Source organism: Miscanthus floridulus, chromosome 17 (assembly GCF_019320115.1).
Source record: "Miscanthus floridulus cultivar M001 chromosome 17, ASM1932011v1, whole genome shotgun sequence".
NCBI classification, from domain to species: Eukaryota; Viridiplantae; Streptophyta; class Magnoliopsida; order Poales; family Poaceae; genus Miscanthus; species Miscanthus floridulus.
Window position 1 is genome coordinate 77,040,123 of NC_089596.1, and position 25,291 is coordinate 77,065,413.

Below are 25,291 nucleotides of genomic sequence, written 5' to 3' on the forward strand. Positions count from 1 at the left end.
ACAGATTGACCCGCTGGCAAGTGGTTCTTGCATTGCATGCAGACGGAATGGAATGGAAGGAAAGTTCGGCAGATCACGATGGCAGCACGGTTGGCAAACAAGCGGACTGTTTCGCCTCTTTCTTTTTATATACAACCGTCCGTACGCATGTAATTGCACGGGTAAACAGCTACTCCTAGCGAACACTTCTTTGCAAGTGCAGCACACTTTGTGCCTCGATGCGTTAAATTCTCTATTTTTTCCGTGTTCTTCAAACGAGAAAAGGGCATCTCAAAAAAAAAAAAAAGGGCCACGCTCGTTGTCAACCGAGAGAGTGGCACCGGCTTTTGATGCCTAATTACGTGAGTGGAGGGAAAGGTGGTTTCACGAAAGAATCAATCAAAGAATGAGAAAGTGGGGTGCGCTGCGACGGACAGTTGAGAGAACCGGTACTGTTGCTCTTTAGGCATGATCCATGGCTAAAGTTTAGCCCACCTCTTTATTTCATCTTTCAGGCCTCATGATTCTAAACAGGAGGGCTAAAACTGAGGGTTACATTTTAGCCCAGCCTTTTTCCATTACCCCTCGGCTAAAAAGGACTAAAAGTGATCCTTTCCTATCAAAAGACGTTCATTATCTCCACATACCTTCTTTTAGTTATGCGCATGAATATTAATTAAGGACAAATAGATCATGTTAGGATACATGGCTAATCTTTAACTCCTGAATCAAACAGCCTCATGACTAAGGGCCTGTTTGGCAGGGCTCTGGCTCCTCTGGAGAAGCTGAAGTCGTTCTGGAAAACGTTGGGCAAAACGGCTCCTTCGCACTAGACGACGTGAACCCACAGCAAGGAGCCGCGCGAAGCTCGTTTTTTAGGCTTCTCCTGCGCAGGCAAAAAATGGCTCCAGCTCTTGACCGGCTCCCCATGCAGAGCCTTTTCCAAAACAGGCGTTTAGCATGCTGAAGCCTCTGCAGGAGCTCTGCCAAAGAGGCTCTAAACTTTGCCCACTCATGAATCAAATAGGGCCTTAATCTTAATGGAGCTTTTAGTTTTTGATTGCAACCTGATAGTTGTGGACCACGGTCCATAGCCTGTTTTTTACTCCCTCAATATAAAAAAAAATGAGGTCGTTTTGATAAGGCTTTGGTCAAATATTAGAAATATAAATCAAACAACCCTGCTTGGTTCGCAACCAAAATTTGTCATGTCAAAGTTGTTGAGTTTGAAAATGTGAAAACCATATATATAAATTTGTCTTGAAAAATACTTTTACAAAAATTTATATATATCACTTTTTAATAAATATCTTTATAAAAATAAATAGTTAAAATTATGTTCTGAAGATCATGCGCTGTCCAAATTGACTTTATTTTTTAGTAAGAAGTATGTACTATGGAGTAGTACTAGTATTAATACTGTGTTCCCTTCGCCTCCGTGGTACTAGTACTGGTACTAGCATACGATTCCTGTCATGGTTCAATGAATATATACGGTGCTGAGTGGTTGATGGATCGTTACTAGATCTACTGCGGGCAATAAAGAATGCAATGTCCTCTATTGTAATGTTGGCCAGTGAGATGGTTTCTTTGTCTGAACCAGTGGTGTGGAGTTTTACACACAACACAAGAACGTTCTCATACAGGTCATATGTGGTTGTCCACTTGTTTGTCTGATCTGAAATTAGAGTTCATCGTCTAAATTTTACCCCTTCTGATGAACCATCAGTCAGTATAAATTTCTGACGAACCATCAGTCGGTATATCAAGTTGTACCCACTCCACATTGGTCGGTATATATATTTAGATTTATCAATGAAGCATCGATTCGTAAAAGTTAATAACTCAGTCGACTCATTAGTCGGTATAACCCTGTTTCCATTCAGGAGCAAGGATGATAATGGGATTTTAGCTTCTATTTGGTTGCCTACCAAAACTTGTCAACTTCTCATATTTGGCTTGCCAAATCTTTGGTACTTTTTTTTACCCAATTTTTGGCTGCCAAAACTTTGACATGGCAAATTTTGGTCGCGAACCAAGCAGGCTCAATATGTCGAGTTGAGTGCCTCCACCTACAGGTGAAAAACTGTACACCCACACCTGCACTTATCAGGTGTAGCACCCACGGGTTGGACTGGATCATCATCCTAATAGAGCACCCACATGTGAAATTGCAAGCATGCACAGAGGGATGGAATTTGCACGTCCACCCGCACTCGTCAAACGTGGCATGTGCATGTTTCACATTCCTATTCGGGACCTTAGCCGATAGCTTGTGTGGTAACGTACCTTGACAAAGACAATGTCGATCCCAACCATACACAGGCTCTGAAACCGTGTCGAGTACGTAGCTGGCTGCTGGATCCATATACGAGGAGACAAAAGAACTGTAGTCTGTAGGTAGATCACCGACTGGCGACTGGCCGGCCGACGTCGTTTTCCCTGGGTTTTCTGGCAATTCCGCTCATTTTAGAACGTAGAATAAACGTCAGCTTCCTGTATCCGACAGAAACGAGTCAGCTGGATGCAAATCATGGTCCGTGCCGCGTAAAGTAAACACATGCATGTAGCGTTGTCGCACCGTTTCCTCGTATTCGCGAACGCGAAGCAGAGACGACGTGCTTCGGCAGCTCGAGCCATTTCGTAAGATCGGTGAATCGCCGATCATCTGGAGCTCAGACTTCATCAGAACAAAAGCGGCGACAGCAGAGGGAGAATTTGTCGCCCTCGCCCGCCTTGCCAACGAACAAGAACAATTGAGCGAGAGAAATGAAACAAAATGCTCTTAATCTTCAATCGGCCCAGCACGTAGCCCGAGCAGACGAGCAGGCCTTACACCGGCCTAGACGGGTGAATTCTGTCTGGACGGCCTGGCCCAGAAGTTTACGGCCGACCAGACCAGTACGCTCGGCCGGTCGGCATAATGAAGTTCTAAACCCCGCCGAAAAAAAGCGGCGTTGCAAGAATCACATGCACCGATAGCTAGGCGGTGGATCTCGTTAGTTAACAAAAGTAGAGAAAGGCCACGTACTTCCCATGACAAAAGTGCACTTGCGTTCTGCTGCAAAAGTTTTTTTTTTTTTTAAACATTCGCCAGCTCGGCGCCGGCAAACGGACTATGGTGCTCCTAAGGGCCCGTTTGTTTCCTCTGATTTCCGGCCGGAAAGTTTCCCAGTGATAGTTGGCCGTATAAAATACAGCTACGTTCCAGCCCGGATTCGTTCCGGCCCTCCGTTCCCTGCAAAACGAACGTGCCCTAAATGATGGTTGCTTCTGCTACCAATCTCGCTCAGGGATTTTTCTCTTTGTGCTACTCTTCCCTCACATCTTTCTTGTTACTCATATAGGCTCACCAGTAAAGTCTATGCGTAAAACAGGAGGGTGGGAGCCTCCTTTCTCATCAATGGTAATCGTGGCGACAATGACCTGACGGCAGCCACGGAGCCACGTTGATCCGATTGCTCACGAGTCATGACGACGTCCCCACTTTTGAAATGAAAACTCGATTTGGTCCCATGCAATGCAAGAGTTGCTGCCGTTACAAGTAAAATGTTCCATAAAATTGCCGACCGTTGTCGGTGCTTACGTACTACTACGTGCAAAAAAAAAAAAAAAAAAAACTTTCGGCGAAGCGGCCACCTGCTGCGTCCGCGGCTTGTCCATAGTCCAGGCCCTCTCTGTGGCTTCACCAAGCACGGCCGTCGTGCCGTCCATCCATGGCAAAAATGTTCCGCACGTACGGAGTCCTCCAATCACGGCGCCCCGACACCTGTTGACCTTGCTCGAATCCCGAGACCCGCCCGGGATCCACCCCGCACCGGCACCGACGATGCTTGCCTTGCTACGCTATGATTCGTTGCACCCAACCAGTAGACCAGACACAGTGTATTGTACCGTGCCGTGTCCCCTGGCGCTGGCTGGACGTAGCACTAGCCTGGAACTTCGCAGCGTGACGAACGTCACCAACCAACCAACCAGCCGCCGCACAGCCTCCCATGTTGCAGGGGGCGGCGGCAGCGGCAGCATCTTCCATGCATTCCCAGATCTGGATTCGCACAGCGTCCTGTACTACTACTACATGTCCCAAGACACCATAGAATCCATGCACGCACGACCTCGGCCTGGGCTGCGTGCGTGATTCCATTCCATCCACCATCATTGGCACATGGCGCGAGCGAAACCACTAGGGCCCTGTTTAGATGCAAAAATTTTTTGTAAAATGAGTATGGTAGTGTTTTCGTTGTTATTTGACAAATAATGTCCAATTATAGTCTAATTAGGCTTAAAAGATTCGTCTCGTGAATTTTGTCTAAACTGTGTAATTAGTTTTATTTTTTATTTATATTTAATGCTTCATGCATACGTCCAAAGATTCGATGTAACGGGGAATGTGAAAAATTTTGCAAAATTTTTTGCAAACTAAACTGGACCTAGAACGAAAGGGGATCAGCACGCAGCGCGAGGCATCAGTTACCAATCATTGCACAATTTGACATTTCCACTCTCTTTAGCACTGCACTAGTACTAGTAGTACACCAATCGCATAATTCATTTCTTCATGTTACAAAAAAATGGGGGAAGAAAGAAAGGAAAATACAAAAAATAATTAATAAATTGACTCAGCCAAGAAGAAAACTGCGGCACCACCAACCACTAGCTTACTATACACACAGAGATTATTCGTGTGGTGGTGCCTCAGCAGCCCACAGTCCTCCCCTGGGGCTCACATTATACATTTTTAACCCAGGGGAGTCGCAATGGTTTTATTATTTACCATATATAAGAATAACAGCAGTAATAATACTGAGAATTAATTAATTAATTAAACAGATTAAGCTAATCCAGCTGATTCCGACGAGCACTTCGTTACGTTGTTGCACTGCATCTGGAGTTAGTAGTAGTGCTTTTTTTTGCCCTCCTTTTTCCCTTTTTTTTTCTGGTTCATTCACGGTCGAGAAGTCGAAATCAGACGCGATTCTTGACTGGCGCCCCGGCTGCCTGCGCCGCCCGCGCGGCGGCCGGCGGCCTTGGCGGCAGCGGCGGCGCCCCTGTTCTTGCCCTTCTTCTTGGGGTGCGCGGACCCGGGCGTGGACCGCGGGATGAACACGCCGGTGCCCTTGCTGCCGCACTGCTGCAGCTGCTGCCACGCCGCCGCCGCCCCGGCGTAGCCTGCACCGTGGTGGTACAACGCGTAGGCCGGTGGCGCCAGCAACGACGACGCGCCCCAATCCTGCTGCTGCGACGGCACATGGGCGCCGCGCGATGATGCGAACCCCTGCATGCAGATTTTTTTTTCTTTTTTTGGTTAGAGAAGAGCCAATCCAATCCAATCAATCCAGGCCGCTAATTAGCTGGCGGTTCGTGTCGAGGCCTCGCACCGTCGCACATGATGTGATGCGATCATGGCAAAGTTTTATTTATAAAAATCTATGAAATGAAAAAACAATGGAAATCGATCGTGGCCGATAGCTGTATCAACTACTCGTAGATAGCATCAGTAGCCGGGCGGGAACATGACGGGTGACCACTTGCGTGCATGCAAAGATTTGGGCACCGGATCTTGTCACAGATCGATCGAGCTGCCCGGCCGGATCGGAGAGGATTAATTAAACAACAACACCGTTCGTTCATCATGATAGTACTGCTGCTAGCTAGCAACAGCGACGCCCGGCACGGGTCGCATGCATGATGCATGGCATGATGAGGTGTTGTGTGCAAGCAATGCTAATAAAGGTTGCCCCAAGCCTCGAAGCAACATCCATCGCCACTTGACTCGACGACGACGGATCCCATGTTGCCATGCCATGCAAATACGCTAATACGCGTGGATCAATTATCGTTGCATTGCAAGGGTATACTACTACTAATAAAAAGTTTTGGAGCCACGTCCGCAAGTGGTTAGTCTTGGCAGTCATGTAGGTAGGGTAGTGATGACAACGATCGAGTGTAGTTAGTTAACTTGTTAGTCGAGTGCTTAGGAGCCACGCTAATTAATACTCCTAGTATAGTACTACAATTAATAGCCGTGTGCGTACGGGGACAGGGAGCATGCATATAATCAAGCGGTGCGCCGGCTGTGTTCGGCTGGTAAAGAAGTCGGCTGGTTCGGCTTATTTTTTTAGCCGGAACAGTATTTTTCTCTCACAATATTTCAGTATGAACATTATTTTCCAGCATGAACTGTCATCATAAACAGTAAATAATCCATACCAACCGGACACTCGCCTGTGCACGTCACGGGCCTGGGTGCTGAGGCCCGCCTGGTCGGGCTAGCTCACGCCTCGCACAAAATTAGCTGTTCCAATCCATCTCCTGTACTGGTGTCATTGACTAAGTGTGATCAACTCATCGATCGGTAGGAGTATGTATTAGTAGTAGATAGCATGGTACTGCTACTGTACTCCACTGCCAGAACTATGTGCCACCCATGACTACATATAATACGGCCGACGCCGGAATTTCACATGAACCGGAAGATTCTCTCCAGATTTAAGGCCTTGTTAGATCCTCTCCCTAAACAGGGGCGGATCCAACGGTGAGGCGGGGCGGGCTCAAGCCCCCCTACCCATACCGAAACAGTGAAACCTTCTGTGGAGCCTCTATGAATTTTTAGGTAAATTTCTATAGTGTAGGGGGACTGAGACTTAAGATCGAGCATTAGTGTTATTCAGCCCCTGAAATATTTCCTGGATCCGCCGCTGTCCCTAAAGTTTACTTCCTATCTGCCTCCTTATCATGTCAGATGTGTGACACATGCATAGAGTATTAAATATAGACTAAAAAAATAACTAATTGTACGGATTGTGACTAATTTACGAGACGAATTTTTAAGCCTAACTAGGTCATGATTTGACAATGTTGTGCTACAGTAAACATATGCTAATGATGAATTAATTAGGCTTAATAAATTTGTCTCGTGGATTACCGGCAGATTATGTAATTTGTTTTTTTATTAATATCCGAACACCCTATACGACACCTTCATGTGACACCCGATATGATATCTCGACTTTAGAGCCTGAATTTAAACACCACGTCAGTCACTGGATTTTCTATACGATTTTTCAGCTGGGTCCTCTTCCAAATAGGTTTGCTGAGGCTGGTGGGCGGTGGCGGGCAGCAGAGTTTGGCGGCAGCATTTGTACTAGTACCTCCAAAATGGTCAATTTCCCACAAATAGGTGTTCAATACTATAATCTCTCGCTAATTCAAACGACTACTGCTTACTACCATTTACGAAAGATACAGCTGCACTTATTGGGAGTATCGGCGAGTAGCTCTAGTTCCGTACGCTGCCTGCCTTAATGCTTATCCTCCTAAAATCCTGCGCGTATGCACATGCGCAAGTGTCCTGTAGATACTCGATACTCCAGGTACGCGTGGTGTTCGGATGCTACAGTACTAATTACTCCGAGGCCCCTACAACTAGTTGGCCACTGCACAACTAGACCAGCATGATCGAGACGCCCTCTTCTTCTACTTCTCCTTGATGGATTGAGTTGTTCTTGCTCCGCTTTGTATTGGGTGAGCGGAACGAACGGCCACGCCGTTTGGTGAGGTTGTGTGCAATTGCAGCCATGTGCTGGGGTTTGATTTCAGCTGGTTTTCAAGTTGCAACAGCCAACTACCTACCGAGAAGCTCCGAGACCGCAGGCAACAGAAGCTATGGCTTCGCCTGGGCCTGACCCACCCACTCTGACGAGCACACGTGCATGCACATGCTTGATTGAAGGAGACGACGAGGAGGGGAGGGAACTGATCGAGGCTCACCGGGAGGGGCGCGGCGGCGGCGGAGGCGGGGATGAACTGCGCGGCGGCGGCGAAGTCCGCGCCGCCCTCGTCGTCGTCGGTGATGAGCAGCGATATCCGCTTGCTGAGCTCGGCGAAGAACACGTCGTCCTCCAGCATCGTCTCCACCTCCATCTTGGTCTTCTTCTTCCTTCCTGACGCTAGCTGCTCAGGCCCCGAAGCTGTGCTGTGCTGCGCTGACTGCCGCGGCTGCGAGCGAGCTCGGAGAGCTGCGCGCGGCGGCAATGGAGGAGACGGGCAGAGAGGAGAGAGGGCTTTGCGTTATGTCGCGGCGGCTGGCCTCTGGCTGGCGCTGCGCTCGGACGAAGGGGCCGGCGCTTTAACAGCCAGGCCCGTGTCATCAGTTTGAGGGGGCTGGGGGTGGGGCCCGGCAGAGCAGCTGGCCCAATCCCTGCTCGGAAAGGTCATGGGCCCCACGAATGTGGGGGGCGCGGCGCGGCGCGGTCCCTGCACATGTTCGCAATCCGCTCCGTTCTCGCCGCGGTCCAGTACAGTCAGTGCGCGCCCTCATCCCCGCCACGGGACGAGGCCCCACATGTCAGATGATAGCTTTTTTGTTCCCTGTGTTCATGTGTTGTGAGAAGTGGAGTGAGAGTTGAGTTGTGCCCAGAGAGCTTCTCGCAGTTGCGGTTGCTAGTTGCTACGACTGAGCCCCTATATGCGGCCCGACATGGCTGATAGTAGGCCGGTTGCTCGGATCAGACGAGTTTGAACCGCAACCGCTCGTTGTCTGTCGTCTGATCTTTGGCCGCTGGAGGGGGCATTATGCTACGCATGAGCATCAGAGCATGACCGGAATGGGATCGCATGATGACCATTTCGATTAGTACTAGCAGCAACCTTCGCTGGGAAGCAAACCATATGCGCGCCGGCGCGTACACACTACACCGGCATGAGTGCATGGCATTAACGACTCGCCATGGATGTCCTCTCCAAGGGCGGGTGGGTGGTCTGGCTGGGTCCGGCATTATCCCCTGCCGAGCTCGAGCAGATCAGGTGAAAAAAAAGCGGATGAGGCTGCTCCGGCGCGGAGTCGGCCACCGAAGCGAACCCCAGGCAGAGGCAGCCAGCCGTCGTGGAACCCGCGATCGGGGCCCGGGATCTCCGCTGCCCACATGGCCCGATGAGCGATGGGCGATGGCCGCTAGCGCCAGGGTGGCCTCACGGAGGTGTCCAGATCGGGCACCGCATGCCGCTCGCGGTCCTTCCTCTTCCGCCCGGGAGGACGTGGGACCCTTCGTTCTCTTGGGCTTATAAATCATACTTTTTTTTTTAATTAATGAATAATATTTTTCTCTTGTAATAAATAAACTAACAGTTTCGGTCGTCACTTATCAGCCTGACCAACATATTCGTTGTTCTGTTCCTCATCAGACATCAGCGGCATGTTCTCGTAGGCCAACCCGCGCACTGACACAATCAACTGTTGCGAAACAAAAAGGCGCCGTGTCACGTCCAGCAAGTACTGGTGGTACTGAGCGGGCTCGATCGATGCACTGATTGGCAGCCGAGGTGGTGCTAATTATTGGCAGCCGAGGTGGTGCTAAATGGCTACTCCCTCGGTCCAGCGAAGAATACGAATACATGTCGCGGGGGAGCAAAAAGTAGTCTACGTTTAATTAAATTTCTAGTAAATACTATTTATATTTATGTTCTAAAATAATTTATTATAAAAATATATTTTATAATTATTCTAATAATATTTATTTTATATCATAAGTATTAATATTTTTTATTTATAATTGATTGAACTTAAAATATAAAATTATAATACTGTGCATTGTTTACTATACCGAGGGAGTACATGGAATGGAATCACCGCTAGGACCCGAGGCACACGACGAATCTTAGGCCAGAATCGCTGGAAATTCACCGGGCACCTGTCGTCCTCACGGGCTCCCGCCACAGTGGTTGCCATCACCGCGCTCGGATCGGTTGGCTTGGTCTGGTCGATCCTATCCGTAACGGGATGGATTCCGATAGGCGGGTGAGTAAAAACTGAAGGGAGCCGGGGGCAGGCACAGGCAGAGGCGCCGCGCGCTCCACGTCGACCCGCTGGGGAGGTCAGCATCCGATGTGGAGCTGGGGGCGCATTCCCCGTAGCAGGCCACCACCCGCTTCACCAGCCAGCCAGGGACCACTTCGACCAGCGAGCGGGCGGTTGTGTGGCTGCGCGCGCGCTCGCTCGCTGGTTGGACAGCCAACGCGCGCCGGGGGCCGCTCGTTGTATACGGCAGCCGCTGCGGCGGGGCGGGTGCCGACGAGGTACAAGTAGCAGGAATGCAGGATGGCTGCGCGGCTAGCTACTTGACCGTGACCGGCGACGGCGACGGCGACGGGGAGCCAGCCGTCAGCACATCAGAGCGGTAACATGCGTTCCGCTCCGCGTACGGATCGCCGGTGTCGTCTACTAACAGGAAGAGCTGTCAGTGACGGGGTGACAGGTGCGTGCTGCCGAGTGACGAGCGCACGTCCGTGCTGCGCCCCATCCGCTGCTGGATGCTGCTCCAGCTATCCCGTGCGGTTCGTGGTGTTCCTCAGCGTTTCGTCGGGCGCCACATCGTCGGTCCGGTGGTCGGCAGCGCAGAATTTCATTTCAAAACGTTGCCTTGCCGAGGAATGTGCAATTTTTTGTGTGCCAATGGAGAGTTCAGAGTTTCCTGAAAATGACGTGCTTTTTTGTGCGCACTGCGGATGTCGTATTTCCCGTACCAAAGCTACGGATGCAGGATGCATGTTACACCGTCTGCAGATAATACCCTTTCTTAGGCCCTGTTTGCTTATCTAGAAAATGCTTCCCAGTTAAACTGCACAAATAAAGTAAAAACGCAATCAAAATGAACTAGTTTGATTCACTTTGTACTTTTTAGTATAAATAATATTAGTAGGAATAAATGCGTCTGGAATAAGCTAAAAAAATATGTCATTTGGTTGATGATTTCAGCTTATTTTGATCATAAACGGATTATAAACTATACCAAACAGAAGCACGAGAAGATGACTTTTCATTTTATACACTAATAGTCTGTGTCAACAATCTAAATACATTCCAAGTCGCTCTCTTAAAACCGATGTACGAGGAGATGTCTTTTCGTTTAGTACTTTCTAATAATAATACATGCCAACAGTCTAAATACTTATTCCAAGGTTGAATTATGTTTGGCCGTGTGTTACCGTGTCTTTTGAATCTGCGAAAAAAATTTAAACAAGTTCCTTTATACATGTTTCCCAAAGGGACACAAGTAGGGTTGGTACAAGCTGACCCACCATTGTAACCTTTTTTGGTTTTCGATACTTCCTCCATCAAAAAAATATATATAATTATAAGATCATGTTAGTCAAATAAACTCAAATTTATAGTAAATAGTACTAAAATTTATGCTCTAAATAAGTTTATTATAAAAAATACATTTCATAATTAATCTAAGGTACTTATTTTGTATTATAAAAGATTAGTATTTTTTGTATAGTTTTGGTCAAAGTTTAAATCATTTGATTTATAAAAAACGAGAATTGTATTTTTTTTCTTTGACGGAGAGATTACATTCAAACAATCTGCTTATCTCATAACACTGTACAAGCGGCTTATAAAGATGGACGGTGCTATTCAAATGGCACATACAGCGACGAACTTATCAGCCGGCTTATCAGCTAGAATCCACAGTATTTTTCTCTCACAACAAATCAGCTAGCTTTAATACCAGCCGAACAGGCCCAGTCAATACGGTAACACGTCAGCATGACGAAGCTGCCTCCCACGCACCATATCAGCTCACTATTCAAACTTCAATGTCCAGCAAATGGAAAAGCAGAGACAAACGAAGCTAGAATAAAGATGTTGGGACGATTGAGTTATAATCATGCAATTTCGGTTTTCCACGTAGACACGGAAATATGATGAAAAAGAACATTAATTATGCCAAAACTTTGGTGGTACTGAACTAGTTATATGCTTACACCGAAACTTTGGTTTTGATTCACTGAATGATCCAAAAAAAAAAAAAAATCAACATCCGTTGTAGTACCTCTATCCCTAAAAGAATGCAACTATAGGTTGCGGGCTACTTTAAGTGCTTCATGTTTGATCAAGTTTTTAGTAAATAATATTCACATTTATAACTCCAAATTAATTTATTATGAAAATACATTTCGTGATTAATCTAATGATATTTATTTTATCAACAACAACAACAACAACAACAACAACAAAGCCTTTAAGTTCCAAACAAGTTGGGGTAGGCTAGAGTTGAAACCCAGTAGAAGCAATCAAAGTTCAGGCACGTGAATAGCTGTTTTCCAAGCACTCATATCTAAGGCTAAGTCTTTGGGTATATTCCATTCTTTCAAATCTTCTTTTATTGCCTCTACCCAAATCAACTTCGGTCTTCCTCTACTTCTCTCCACGTTACCATCCTGGCTTAGGATTCCACTACGTATCGGTGCCTCTGGAGGTCTCCGTTGGACATGTCTCAACCGGTGTTGGACAAGCTTTTCTTCAATTGGAGGTACCCCTGATCTATCACGTATATCATCGTTCTGAACTCGATCCCTTCTTGTATGACCGCAAATCCAACGCAACATACGTATTTCCGCAACACTTATCTGTTGAACATGTCGCCTTTTCATAGGCCAACATTCTGCACCATACAACATAGCAGGTCTAATCGCCGTTCTATAAAACTTGCCTTTTAACTTCTGTGGTACCCTTTTGTCACATAGGACACCAGATGCTTGGCGCTACTTCATCCACCCTGCTTTGATTCTATGGCTAACATCTTCATCAATATCCCCGTCTCTCTGTAGCATTGATCCTAAATATCAAAATGTATCCTTCCTATGCACTACTTGACCTTCTAAACTAATATCTTACTCCTCCCGAGTAGTAGTGCCCAAGTCACATCTCATATAGTCAGTTTTAGTATATTTATTTTATATTCAGCCTATTCGCTTGTTGGTTTCAGCCAGGGCTTATCAGCCAGCTAACAGTGTTTTCCTCTCACAACAAACCAGCACCAGCCGGGCTTATCAGCCCAGAAACCAACCAGCAAACGGGCCGATTATAAATATCTATACTTTTTTATCTATGGTCAAAGGTGATATACTAAAACATGATACTATTTCAGAATTGTATTTTTTTAAGGGACGGAGGGAGTACTTCACAAAGAGATAGGCAAAACTTTACGACAAAGTAATATGATCCAAGGTAAATATGTATGGCACATTAAATGATAACTCCAAGTGGATCTTGCATGTTCTTTATCTTCAAAAAGCTTATACCACAAGAATCTGCAGCCTGTTCGGTTGGCTATTTCGTATCGTTGCTGGTTCGTAAAGAAGTACTGCTGGCTGGTTTGTGTGAGAGAAAAATACTGTTCCAGCTAAAAATTTACGATCGTTTACGACAAGCCACAGCCAAACGAACAGGCTGCTGGGCTATGGGAGCAGACCACCAGTTTCATTCATATTTTTTTAGTACGTATCAGGGGTGGGTGGGGCTACTTACTGCACACAAAACATCAACTACTGTAGTTGTCTAGATGGCACATAGCCTATCAACTATCAAGTTCATTACAAAAATTGTGTACAGATGCAACAGGTCAATGGAAGGATCAAACGATATCTAAGCTGGGTTCAGGAGCAGTGGAGCACTAGTGAACTTTACACCTTTCAGCGCAGCAGATGACCTAAACACAATTTGACTTTACACACCAATGCTTTTTGTTCAAATTTACCTGAAACACAGCGTACCACTTTAACTCCAGATTCCAGATAGATGGTCAACCACATGTCAATTGAGTTGTACCCTGGTTGATATATAAGCAGTACACAAAATGTTACAGTAATAAATGTGGAAAAACACGCTTTGTTATGCTCACAGAACTATCATGCAACTACTAGGATTTACTACCAGATACATTGGCCAGAAACATCACCGAGATACTTCCCTGAAAACGAAAGAAATTGCAACATCACAGTACAAGTAAAATGTGAAGGACAACGACGGGCATGGAACATGGAAAGGCAAGTCTATGTCAAGCAAAGCATAAAGATGACAATTGACCAGGGTAAAAAAACGTGTAAAATTAGCTTTGTCAAGGCACAAAACTATGACAAGGTAGTTTTCAGATGCAGTGTTCTAATATACTCCCTCTGTCCCAAAAAGAGTGTCGTTTTTGCTATGAATCTTGACAAATGTTTGTCCATGTTCATAGCAAAAACGATACTCTTTTGGGACGGAGGGAGTACTATAACAAGAGCGATCAAATGCCAAATGAAGGTCTTCACAGTTCATTTCTAGACCACGTCATCACAAGTTCACAACCATCAACAGAACTATACACTTCAAGATCGATGTTGTTACAGGATTATGGGCAATTACATAACATAGTGCAGCAGCAATGATACCAGCAAACTCTCCATTATGGCTCAGCACTTCTAACTTTGATCTCCATTAGTTTTTCAACAGGCTGTCTGCATATTGGGCATTTATTTGTCTGAAATCGTAGAGTTTTTGCACATTCACTGCATAAACACTGGATAAGAAAGGAACAATCAGACAAAACCTAAGGTAACAAAAGCTAGATCTAGAAGATAAAAGGCACATACAGCAAATCATGTACTTACCAAATGTCTACAAGGCATAACAGCAGTGTCTCTTGGTTCTGTCAAGCAGATAACACATTCCTTCCCCGTGTCATCAGCATCAGCATCGGCAACATCTGATTCAGTGGAGTTGACCATACCAAAAATTTCCTGTAGCTCATACCTCATGCCATCAATCCACAAGATTTGCTTCACAACTTTAACTTGAAGGTCGTTGTTATGCTTCTCCAAAACAGCAAGAGTAATCTGTGCGCGAGTGGAGTTTACTGACGGGCCACCTTCCTCTGGAGATGGATATGCTTCTGCATAAACAACAAGTGGGAACACTTCCCCTGACGAACTTGAAAGCTCATCCAGAGAAAAGAATCCCAAGTCAACACCAGACCCAGAGGGCTGGATAAACCTTTGGGCCAACCCTTTCTCGAAGGGTATCTTTGTTGGCGTCTGTAATTCTGGGTATATTGAAGAAAAACTACAATCCTTTCCTTCCTTGGCAAAGTAATATATAGTCACACTGCAAAAGATATGGACAAGTTCAAGTGTCAACTGATGTTAAATGGTAACTAAACACTCATAATAATAGGATAGCAATGTCTAGGATGACTAGGCAGCTACACACAGCTGCAAACCGCCAAGTTTAGGGGGGGTTGCTGCGCTAGACAGTCAAAGAAAGTCCTCGACAACCTAAAAGAAAATGACAACTAAGTCGTTTTGGATGGCAACTAGCATGACTAGGCAGGCATACTGGCAATGGAGATTGAAGTTGCTTCCTCAAAAAGAAAATGGAGACTGGTGTTGCATGCATGGCAAAATTTTCAGCTGCTGCCACATGCCCCTTCTGCCTAAAAGTTTAGGCTTTAAGCACAACTGGTTGAGCTAATTAGGACTACAAAAAGTAAACGTAAACGATTTTACGCAGTACCTGACGGCTGCAACTTCGTGCTCAGCAGCTAGAGCTAGTAAGAAGCATGGATACTCTTTAAATATAGCTATTTATAGCATCTACTATCTAGGTAAGTAGGTGGACATTGTTGAGCACTTGAGCCCTTGATCCCTTGGAATTTTCTAGTAAAATGCCATTTTTTTAAGAATTGCAAAAGGTTTCATCCATGCTGCACTAGTTTGAAAGGGAAATGATGTGTGATTTTTCTAAAGAAACATTTGTCAGTAGTCTCCTAAACAATTGCTAGGAGCTGGTAGCCAACCAGCTACATGTCCAATGCCAAATTTGATTTTTCTATCAAAATTTCAACAATCTAACTAAAAAACCTGCCTAGCAGTAACAACAGGATTTTGAGCACTGGTTGCAGTAATATTATAAACAAAAATGTGGTGGTTACTGTGTTTGAACATGAAGTCGTGTGATTTGTAGTTCAGATTGCAAAAAATTTTAAGCTAGGAATAACAAACATATGATAAACCTGACTACCTGAGGAAGAAAAGAAAAGAAAATTTAAACTATTCTTGTTCTTCCCATTATTAATCCTTAGCTGGGTTGTCACGTGCAAATGTGCATAGCATTCTGGGTAAGCCATTAAACTTCTGAGAGTTCTACTCTAGTCATACTTAACTATTCATCTGCTTCTTTATTACGGAAGTGGAAAACAATTACTGATCTACGAGCTTGAAGCATTATAGAAAACAATAAGTCAGCAATTGTAATGAACCAGCTAGAATTTGCTAAATGAAAGCATATCCCTCTTCACATAGCTCCACTGTTGGTATTCTATTTCCAAGCTGCTGGATCGCCAATCTTACTACTGGACTTTCTAAGAAGGGTAGGTGATGAGCTTTGGTCTAAAAACAATAACTGGCCAAGTTCTATTAATCATTAGCCACCTACATGAAGCAAATTATAAATCTCAAATTCCAGCAGGCAGTAGCCACATAATTTAGGTCGGCCAAATAAATCAAACACTACCGTTACCATTACATTACAGTGTTTTAAGACACAATAGCAACACCAGCATAACCCGACCTCACCTGCCGTCGGTTATCGCGTCGAAAGTGAAGGCGACGAGGCGGCGCTCGGGGTCAGCGTCGTCGGGCACGACCCTGATGGTGTCCTTGTGCAGATTGACGTAGTTCTTCACCTTCTGCGCCTGCTGGTGCTCCACGAACTCGGGCGGAGGCCCCGTCAGCGCGGGCGGCTGCGGCTGCGGCGGCGGCGCGGGCGCGGGGTGCCACGAGCCGTGGTACGCGTGCGGGGGCGGCGGGTGCGGGTGGTAGTAGTACGAGGAGGGCGGCGGCGGAGGGGGAGGACGGTGGTGCGGCGGTGGAGGTGGAGGCGGCGGGTGTTGGTGGTGGTGGTGGTGCGGCGGCGGTGGCGGGGGCGGGTAGGAGGAGTAGTGGTGCGGCGGCGGGTAGTAGTCGTCCCGGCGGCGGCGGCTGGAGGACGCGCCCATGGAGCCCTGCGCGGCGCCGAGTAGTCGCCGAGCACGCGAGGAGGGAAAGCAAGCGGGGCCCGGAGATTCGACTCACGCTTGCGCCGGGGGCGGGGGTTTACTTGGGCGCGTCGCGGGGGCAGGCAGGCAGGCGGAGGAGCGCGTCGTCGCGGGCGGTGGAGTCGTCTGACTGACGCGACGGGCGAGCTGAAGGGGAAGGCAGGACGGGCAGGGCGCGGATTGACTTTCACGGCTGCTCTGCGGTGTTTCCGGGTGCGTTTCCCACAAGGTTGCGCGTTGGCTGTTACCTGACGGTGGCCGCGACGACTGCGGAGGGGGTGAGCCAAAGCGGCTGCTCCGCTCGGCGCGCGGCCGCGGCAACGACGGCGTTGTTGCGTCGTTGATGGCGAGGACAGGAGGGTGCTTGGAAGTTGGAACCGTCGACGGGTGCGTGCTGTGGACAGTGGACACGCGGTGCCCACACGTAGGATTTTGGCGAGGAAAGTGTAACGACGGGACGGGGCTAACAGACTGTGTCGCGAAATTTGTAAATTTGGCTGTCGCAGTATTTTTATTTTTATTTAGCAATTAGTGTTCAATCATGAATTAATTAGACTCAAAATGTTTGTCTCACAGTTTTCAAATAAACTATGTAATTAGTTTTTTTCGTCTATATTTAACGCTCCATGCACGTATCGCAGTATTCGATGGCATTTTTTGAAAAACTTTTTGAGAACTAAGGGCCTGTTTGGTTTCCATAAGTCAGGTGACTGAAAACCAATAACTTATAAGTCATACCTGTTTGGTTGTAAATGACTTATAAGCTCATTAAAGATGTGGGCCCTACATGAAAAAAAAAGGTGACTTATAAGTTTTAAGTAGGGGTGAACCAACTTAAAACTTATAAACAGAGGTGATTTATAAGTTAGTGATGTTTGACAAAATAAATCATTTATTTCATTTTTTAACTTATAAGTATATGACTTATTTAGAACTAAACATGCCCTAAACGCAGCCACAATGTTGTAGTCCACGACCTGAAAAATGATGTAGCAGCAACGATGGCAGTCGTTCGTTCGACACGGTTTGCCTTAAATGTTCAGGCCACCGAACCCCAACTAGTCATTAGCCAAGTTGGGCGATACTGGCATACGATGTTCGATCTCACGATCTGCAATAGGAATCACTTGTAGTATTAAACGAAGACGACATGAATGTGCTTCCTCGACTGTTAAGCCGTATACCATTGGCACGGTTCGTTTCTTTTATAATCCGTATTTTTCAGAATGTTTTTTTTAATGAAATAGTGTTTTTCTCTCACAACAAATCAGTCAGAACAGTATTTCGGTTTGTTTTTTCAGCGAAGTGAACGGAGACGTTAACTAAACACCCGCATAAAAGGAAGCAATCTCCATCCGATCAAAGTTGTGCATGAAAGTGAGATTTTGGCCATTCACAGGCACAACAAAAATGAACTTCAATGTAGTTTGTTTCTTAAAAACAGGCCATGCCTGCTCTCAATATATATATATATAGAGAGAGAGAAAGGTGTCTCTTTGTCGAGACCGACTCAATCCGAGACGTACACCAGCATTCAACTACAGTCCGTCCAACAACAAATCAGAAAAACATTATTCGTTCATTAAAAAATACTGCGGAAGGAGTTCAGGCAAACAGGGCCAATGTGTTCACACCCAAACAAAAAAAAAAAAGGAAGACTTATCCAGAGGTCCTTCCTTTCGGAGCATTTGAACGGTGGACAGATCCCAACAGATTAGCTATGTGATCCAGCATGGCGATTAAGATATCGAAGATTTTTTATCACTTGCAATAACTCCCGACGGTGCACAAATACACAAAAGCGAAGCACCCAACGTAAACCATGTTCCTTGCTTTGCTGGACATGTTTGTTGTTTCCTCAGTTCACTCTGTCAATAAAGTCATGTTGCTTCCATCAAGTTTGTGTGGTAAGCTTCTCATCATAGCGTGCTATAGCGCCAACTGCCAAGTGCCGGGGCCAATCGAGCTTGCAACACCACGAGCTGTAACCCCATAAAAATTTCCAATTCATGCTCTTTATAAAAGACCAAAGTGGAAACTATGTTTATCTCAAATATTGATAAACCTTGGCAGAAAAGTTAAAGTACCTAGTGGATGGTGCCATCATCACCAACGTATCCGCTTAGGTGCTTACATACTCTTAAGCACCATCAGTTTGTTCGGTTGGCTGGTTCGTATCGTTGTTGGTTCGTGAAGAAGTACTGCTGGCTGATTTATGTGAGAGAAAAATACTATTTCGGTTGGAAATTTACGATCATTTATGACAAGCCACACCCAAACGAACAGGCTGCATATCTCCTCAGAACTTTGCTCAGTGCTGACATCACATTGTATTATGATCTTCTAAGCTCAATAATTGAGCCCACCTGAAATCATTATTTTTCATATAATTCATTACTATACTAAATACATGTAGAACTTGTGGATAATTATCAAATCCAAACTTAGCCTTAAATGTCTAAGTGAATAGATTCCAATTTTTTTAGTGCTAATGCAACTTCACATTATGAAACAAAAATATGGAAAACCATGGATTTCAAATTCTTCTATAAAGGCATTAGAATTGAAGCCACATGGTCACGTATGGATCATTCAGAATTTTGGAATCAGTTCCCATAGACAAAAAGGCTGATGAAGATGGCATAATAGCTGCAGTTCAACAACTAATTTTCACGGTAACAAGTTACATTAAGAGTGTGCCTGAGATGTACTCACAATAATCAAGACTGATGTGAACCCTATTGAAAACCCTTCATTTATTTGCCTAAGATATCGGTCAAGCAATAAAGAGGAAGTTGCAAGCAAGCTTAGCAGTAGACCTCCTGGATGTAAGAGATTATTATTTTTTGCTTAGAAAAAAAGGCACAAAGTGAAGAAGAAGGATAAATCATAAAAAAATTTGACAATGCGGTAAACTTTCTTCAAGGACACCTACCCCAGAAACGCGTTGATGTTTGTATCTTTGTAAGGTAGTCTACTGTTGCTCTTCCAGGCTTTATCCTTGGTACCCTCGCACTCATCTTATTCAGGTAATCAGATATCTCTTTGGGTAAGTTAGCCTGGAACCAAAGTTTCGCAGATAAAATATGTGCAAATAAGCATGCATCCCAATAAACTGACTCAGTTGCTGAAAATATTAAGAACTTGAGTTCTATGACACTATAGGACTGAGGTCATTATAATTTATGCCATGTGCATTGTCCTGCAGTGTTCCATATATGCCAGTTATACTTGGTTCCACAATTACACTAGTCATACAGATAACAGGCAACCATAAGTGATTAAAAAACCTTAATCACAAGTTAATATAGTTTACAGTTTTTTTATCTGAGAAAGAAAGTATCTTAAAATTAAACATGTAAGCTAAATCTTTGTGAACCGGTGGTATTCCTTGAGCATGCTGATATTGCTTATGGAGAACTAGGGAAAATATATCTGGAAGGATGTAGCCATTAAATACAATAATACATACAGAAAGTAGAACGTCAATGGAACTAAGGGAATATTCAAATCCCAAGCAACAGTGAAATAAGAATTTGCTGTCACATGCTACTGAAATGCGAGATTAGCAAAAGCATGTAGATAGATAAGATGTAAAATTTGTAAACCACTGGTGAAGTGGAAGATATTAGAAGCAAGAAGTAATTTTGCAGACATCAGAAGTTTTTAAGTATACATGGTTATTAAGATGAGAGGAAGGGCGGGTCTGGTGCAAGCGGTAGAGTCTTACCGCCTGTGATCGGAAGGTCCCAGGTTCGAGTCGTGGTCTCCTCGCATTGCACAAGCAAGGATAAGGCTTGCCACTGACACCCTTCCCCAGACCCCGCTGTACTAGGTACGCCCTTTATGGTTATTAAGATGCGACACGAACTTACAACAACAATAAAGCATTTAAGTCCCAAACAAGTTGGGGTATTCTAGAGTTAAAATCCAACAGAAGCAATCAAGGTTCATGCACGTGAATAGCTGTTTTCCAAACACTCCTATATAAGGCTAAGTCTTTGGATATATTCCATCCTTTCAAGTCTCCTTTTATTGCTTCTACCCAAGTCAACTTCGGTCTTCCTCTGCCTCTTTTCACGTTACTATCATGGCTTAGGATTCCACTACGCACCGGTGCCTCTGGAGGTCTCCGTTGTACATGTCCAAACCATCTCAACCGGTGTTGGACAAACTTTTCTTCAATTGGTGCTACCCCTAATATATCATGTATATCATCGTTCCTAGGCACTACTTAACCTTCCAAACTAATATCTTCCTCCTCCCAAGTAGTAGTGCCGAAGTCACATCTCATATACTCAGTTTTAGTTCTACTGAGTCTAAAACCTTTGGACTCCAAAGTCTCCCGCCATAACTTCAGTTTCTGATTCACTCCTGTCCGGCTTTCATCAACTAGCACTACATCGTCCGCGAAAAGCATACACCAAGGGATGTCTCCTTGTATGTTCCTTGTGACCTCATCCATCACTAAGGCAAACAGATAAGGGCTCAAAGCTGACCTTTGATGTAGTCCTATCCTAATCGGAAAGTCATCCGTGTCTTCATCACTTGTTCGAACACTAGTCACAACATTGTTGTACATGTCCTTAATGAGCCCGACGTACTTCGTTGGGACTTTATGTTTATCCAAAGCCCACCACACGAACTTACAATATCAAAAATATTGAAGACGAGATGAGAAAAGCATATGTCGAGTAATAAACCCAGGGACTACCACCAGTTGAAGTCTTTGGATTCAAAACTTCCCTCAAGTTTTCCCAGAAGGGTGAGGCAAAAATACTGCAGATATTCCACATTACAATGTTAGGGTAAGTGAAAAGACAGAAATGAAATACACTATGGTTTACCTGGCCATGATGCTTGGAAAAGCTAGCAAGTATGAGGTTGTAAGCAAGGGCTGCATTCCGGTCGGATTGATGTTGAAGGGGATATATGGCTCAACCTCTGTAACTGGGGTGCTTTCATTCCTACAAAAGAACGGTGAAATGGCTCAAGTATTTAATTTTATCTGAAAAAAATGCAGTACAAAGAATAAGAAACAGTTTAACATTAAATTATATATAACCAGTGAAATACTAATGTGTTCTACTGTTACCTAAAGGTCATTTGCAAATTCAAAGAAAGGCGAAACAGTAAAGTGTAAAACTATTCGTACGGATAACATATATAAAAATAAATCACAAAAGAAAAAAAAAAAAGAATTCTATCCTGCACCAGAAGCTAATTTAAATCCGTAGTACTGAAGTTTTATCTTCCTGCATCCTTCAGTCACCAGCACAGCCCCCATGGTGAGAATCATAAAAATTCCAGCTACTCCCAAGATGTAAGGCCAACAATAGGAAAAATTCCCTGTTTCAAAGAAAATGACAGAAACTAAAACTCCCAACGTGCACATAAAGAGGGTACAGGCCAAAGCTGAAGGTATGTCAGAGTGGTTTCAGGACAATTCCCTGAAAACTTGTTCCAGAACACTTACAAAAAGAAACAAGGCAAGACAAATGAACACCAAACGAAGTCATATTAAAAAGGCATTACAGAAAGTTGACAAGCTCAACTTCAGAGAGCTAACCTGAAAACTGAGTTATCAACTTGTGTAGTGTATCTGTGTAACCAGTCAAAATTCCAACACAAATAATCAAAGGTGAACCATGTCCTGCAAATAAAAATATAGAAGAAACAATGAACAATTGAACACACAAGCTTTATAGATTGGTGGCGCAAGACGATGAGAAAAGTTAAAAAGGAGCACAGAAAAGGAGTGGACACTCTAATTATTCTTGGCGCCTGGATTATTTGGAAACATAGAAATGCTTGTGTGTTTTAAGGGGCTTCTCCTTCGGTTAACACGATTTTGTGTGAACTTGGATGAGCATGGCTTATGGTGCATGGCTGGTGCGAAGAAACTGTAGGGGCTAGGGCTTTCTATTGCAATCTAGGGCAGTTGAGCTAGGTTGAGTCATGTGTGTTGCTATGCGCAAGAGCTTTGAGTCTGTGTAATTGCCTCACACATATTTGGTCCCCGTGTGAGTGAGGAACCTGTTGAGGACCACCCTTTCTCTTTAATACAATGTGAAAGGATCAAGATGCCCAAGAGGGGGGTGATTTGGGCTAATTTTAAATTTTCTTGCAATAATCAAATCCTACGGATAGCCCAATTAACCCCTTGTGCCTAGAAAAGTGTTTCTATCAAACTAACGCACAACGGACTTACAACCTATATTCCAAACTTACTCTAGCATGCCAATTCTATGAATGTAAAGATAAGTATTGAATTGCTCAAAGTAAATACTCAAAGTAAATGCTCAAAGTAAATGGAGAGAGAGGAATGCGGCGATGTTTTGCCGAGGTATCGGAGAGTCGCCACTCCCCACTAGTCCTCGTTGGAGCACCCGCGCAAGGGTGTAGCTCCCCATTGATTCGCGCAAGGATCAAGTGCTCTCTACGGGTTGATTCTTCGACACTCCGTCGCGGCGAATCACCCAAAGCCGCTCACAACTTGAGTTGGGTCACCCACAAGCTCCGCCGGGTGATCACCAAGCTCCCAATCACCACCAAGCCATCTAGGTGATGGCGATCACCAAGAGTAACAAGCACGAACTCTCACTTAACCACGCGAAGCCTAATAAGAAGATGGATGCACACTTGACTACTCTTGATTCACTAATGAGGCTACTCTCTTGGATTCTCAAATCTCAATCACCTCACTAGGACCTTGCTCTTCTTGGCACTCACAAACGTGTTTCTCAGCTGTTGGAATGAACAAAAGTGACTCCACACACGAGTGAAGCTTCTATTTATAAGGCAGCCTGAAAAACGAACCGTTATGAGCTTCTGCGGGGTGACCGAACGCTCCGGTCAGATCAACCCGCGAACCAGTAAAAATGTGTTGACCGGACGCTGGCAGGGTCCGGTCACCACTGACCGGACGCGTCCGGTCGCATTAAACCCTTACTGGACTCGACCGGACGCTGAACCCTCAGGGTCCGGTTAGTACTGACCAGACGCGTCCGGTCGCAGATTCCCTTCTCTGGAACCTTACTGGAGTCAATCGGACGCTGCCTTTCAGCGTCCGGTCACTTGACCTCTCCAGCGTCCGGTCGCACCGAACGCAGTCTGTTGATCAAATGAATTGACCGGACCCTGCGGCCAGTGTCCGGTCGCACCGAGGCCAGCGTCCGGTCAGCATTTGACCCTCCATTCACTTCCAACTCTCGATCATATGTGAATGAAGTTTGCTCCAAAGGATCTTAGGCATTCATAGGAGCTACCTAGAGCTAGTTTTAACAAGTGTGCACCACACCTAACTCACTAGACTCACCTAGGTCAAGCTACCCGTCCATACCCCCTTAATAGTACAGCCAAAGGAAAAACAAAGTCCTAAACTACTCTAAGTGTCACTCCAACTCCAATCGACACTTAGAACTAGTCATCCTTAACCTTGTCGTCCATCCTTTGAAAACTAAAATGATTTCTATCATAGGGGCATGACAACCTTGATTGCCCAATTGATCTCCATTACCATGACCTAACTTAATTGCATCTGTAAAACACACGTTAGTCATAGTAATCTTGTATTATCATTAATCACCGAAATCCAACTAGGGGCCTAGATGCTTTCAATCTCCCCCTTTTTGATGATTGATGACAATACCACCTCGAGTATGTAAAAGAGTGAGGTTTTTGACGGGCTTGGTTCATATAAACTTTTGTCGATAAGAACAAAAATGTTAGTCAAGCTTATATGACCCAAGCCAACACAATGTACTCAAAGGATATGAATTAAGCAAGAGTACACGTAATAAAGCTCATTTGCATCAGAGTATAAAAGCGGAAGCAAAGGTAAATGAGCATAACGCAAGTGATATGACATATAAATAATGTAAAGTAGAGAGCACACATGTCATATATCACAATCACGTAGATAGCACTATCACATAGATATAATAATATGCATGAAAGTAACACACAAATGCATAAAAGTAATAGTGTATCACACAGATAGAACTCCAAATGTATATAATAAGCTAATACTAGATAACTAGCTCCCCCTAAACGACGCCCCCCCTGAGTCTACATACTCGAACCCTCTCCCCCTTTGGCGTCAAACACCAAAACCTAAGGGTCGGTCGGTGGGGCTGCAGCAGATGAGCCAGGCGCTGAGGTACGAGGAGCAAGCTAAAACTAGGCGCCATCATCATCTGACCCTGAGCTCTGAACTAACTGACCCTCTGTGGCTGGCAATGTCTCTGAAGCGGTCTGGGTCTGAGCTGGGGCAGGTGCTGCCTGTGATGCTGCTGGGACGTCTGTCGTAGGATCTGATGAGGCGACAGACGAGGGGAGCCTCTGAGTAGTCACAACGACTAGGGCTGCTGTAGAAGGACCGGCAGTATGCATATGAGGCGGTGTAGGCATATCGGTCAACTCGCTGAAGGATGCTCTAAGACTCCTGGAGACTG

At 45.1% G+C, this 25,291-nt stretch overlaps 2 protein-coding genes and 1 pseudogene across 2 annotated transcripts; all 3 read right to left on the minus strand.

Annotated features, from left to right (window-relative positions):
- Nucleotides 1-4,481: 4,481 nt before the first annotated feature.
- On the minus strand, nt 4,482-8,106 carry LOC136516570 (uncharacterized). Its single transcript, XM_066509997.1, has 2 exons — nt 7,750-8,106; nt 4,482-5,254 (listed from the first exon to the last, which is right to left on the minus strand). The coding sequence occupies exons 1-2, from the start codon at nt 7,900-7,902 to the stop codon at nt 4,925-4,927; spliced, it is 483 nt and encodes a 160-aa protein (XP_066366094.1). The 5' UTR covers nt 7,903-8,106; the 3' UTR covers nt 4,482-4,924.
- A 5,947-nt stretch (nt 8,107-14,053) lies between these two features.
- On the minus strand, nt 14,054-17,226 carry LOC136516731 (probable E3 ubiquitin-protein ligase LUL3). The gene is made up of 3 exons (XM_066510213.1): nt 16,375-17,226; nt 14,413-14,905; nt 14,054-14,321 (listed from the first exon to the last, which is right to left on the minus strand). The coding sequence occupies exons 1-3, from the start codon at nt 16,794-16,796 to the stop codon at nt 14,208-14,210; spliced, it is 1,029 nt and encodes a 342-aa protein (XP_066366310.1). The 5' UTR covers nt 16,797-17,226; the 3' UTR covers nt 14,054-14,207.
- LOC136515820 (preprotein translocase subunit SCY2, chloroplastic-like) overlaps nt 16,894-25,291 on the minus strand; it is a 28,698-nt pseudogene continuing 20,300 nt past the window's right edge.

Coding starts and splice junctions, on each gene's coding strand:
- LOC136516570 (XM_066509997.1), bottom strand. CDS start 7,902: ATGGAGGTGGAGACGATGCTGGAGGACGACGTGTTCTTCGCCGAGCTC. Junction 5,255..7,749: donor CCGCCGCCGCGCCCCTCCCG/GTGAGCCTCGAT, acceptor ATCTGCATGCAG/GGGTTCGCATCATCGCGCGG.
- LOC136516731 (XM_066510213.1), bottom strand. CDS start 16,796: ATGGGCGCGTCCTCCAGCCGCCGCCGCCGGGACGACTACTACCCGCCG. Junction 14,906..16,374: donor GACGCGATAACCGACGGCAG/GTGAGGTCGGGT, acceptor TATCTTTTGCAG/TGTGACTATATATTACTTTG. Junction 14,322..14,412: donor TTATGCCTTGTAGACATTTG/GTAAGTACATGA, acceptor TTTCTTATCCAG/TGTTTATGCAGTGAATGTGC.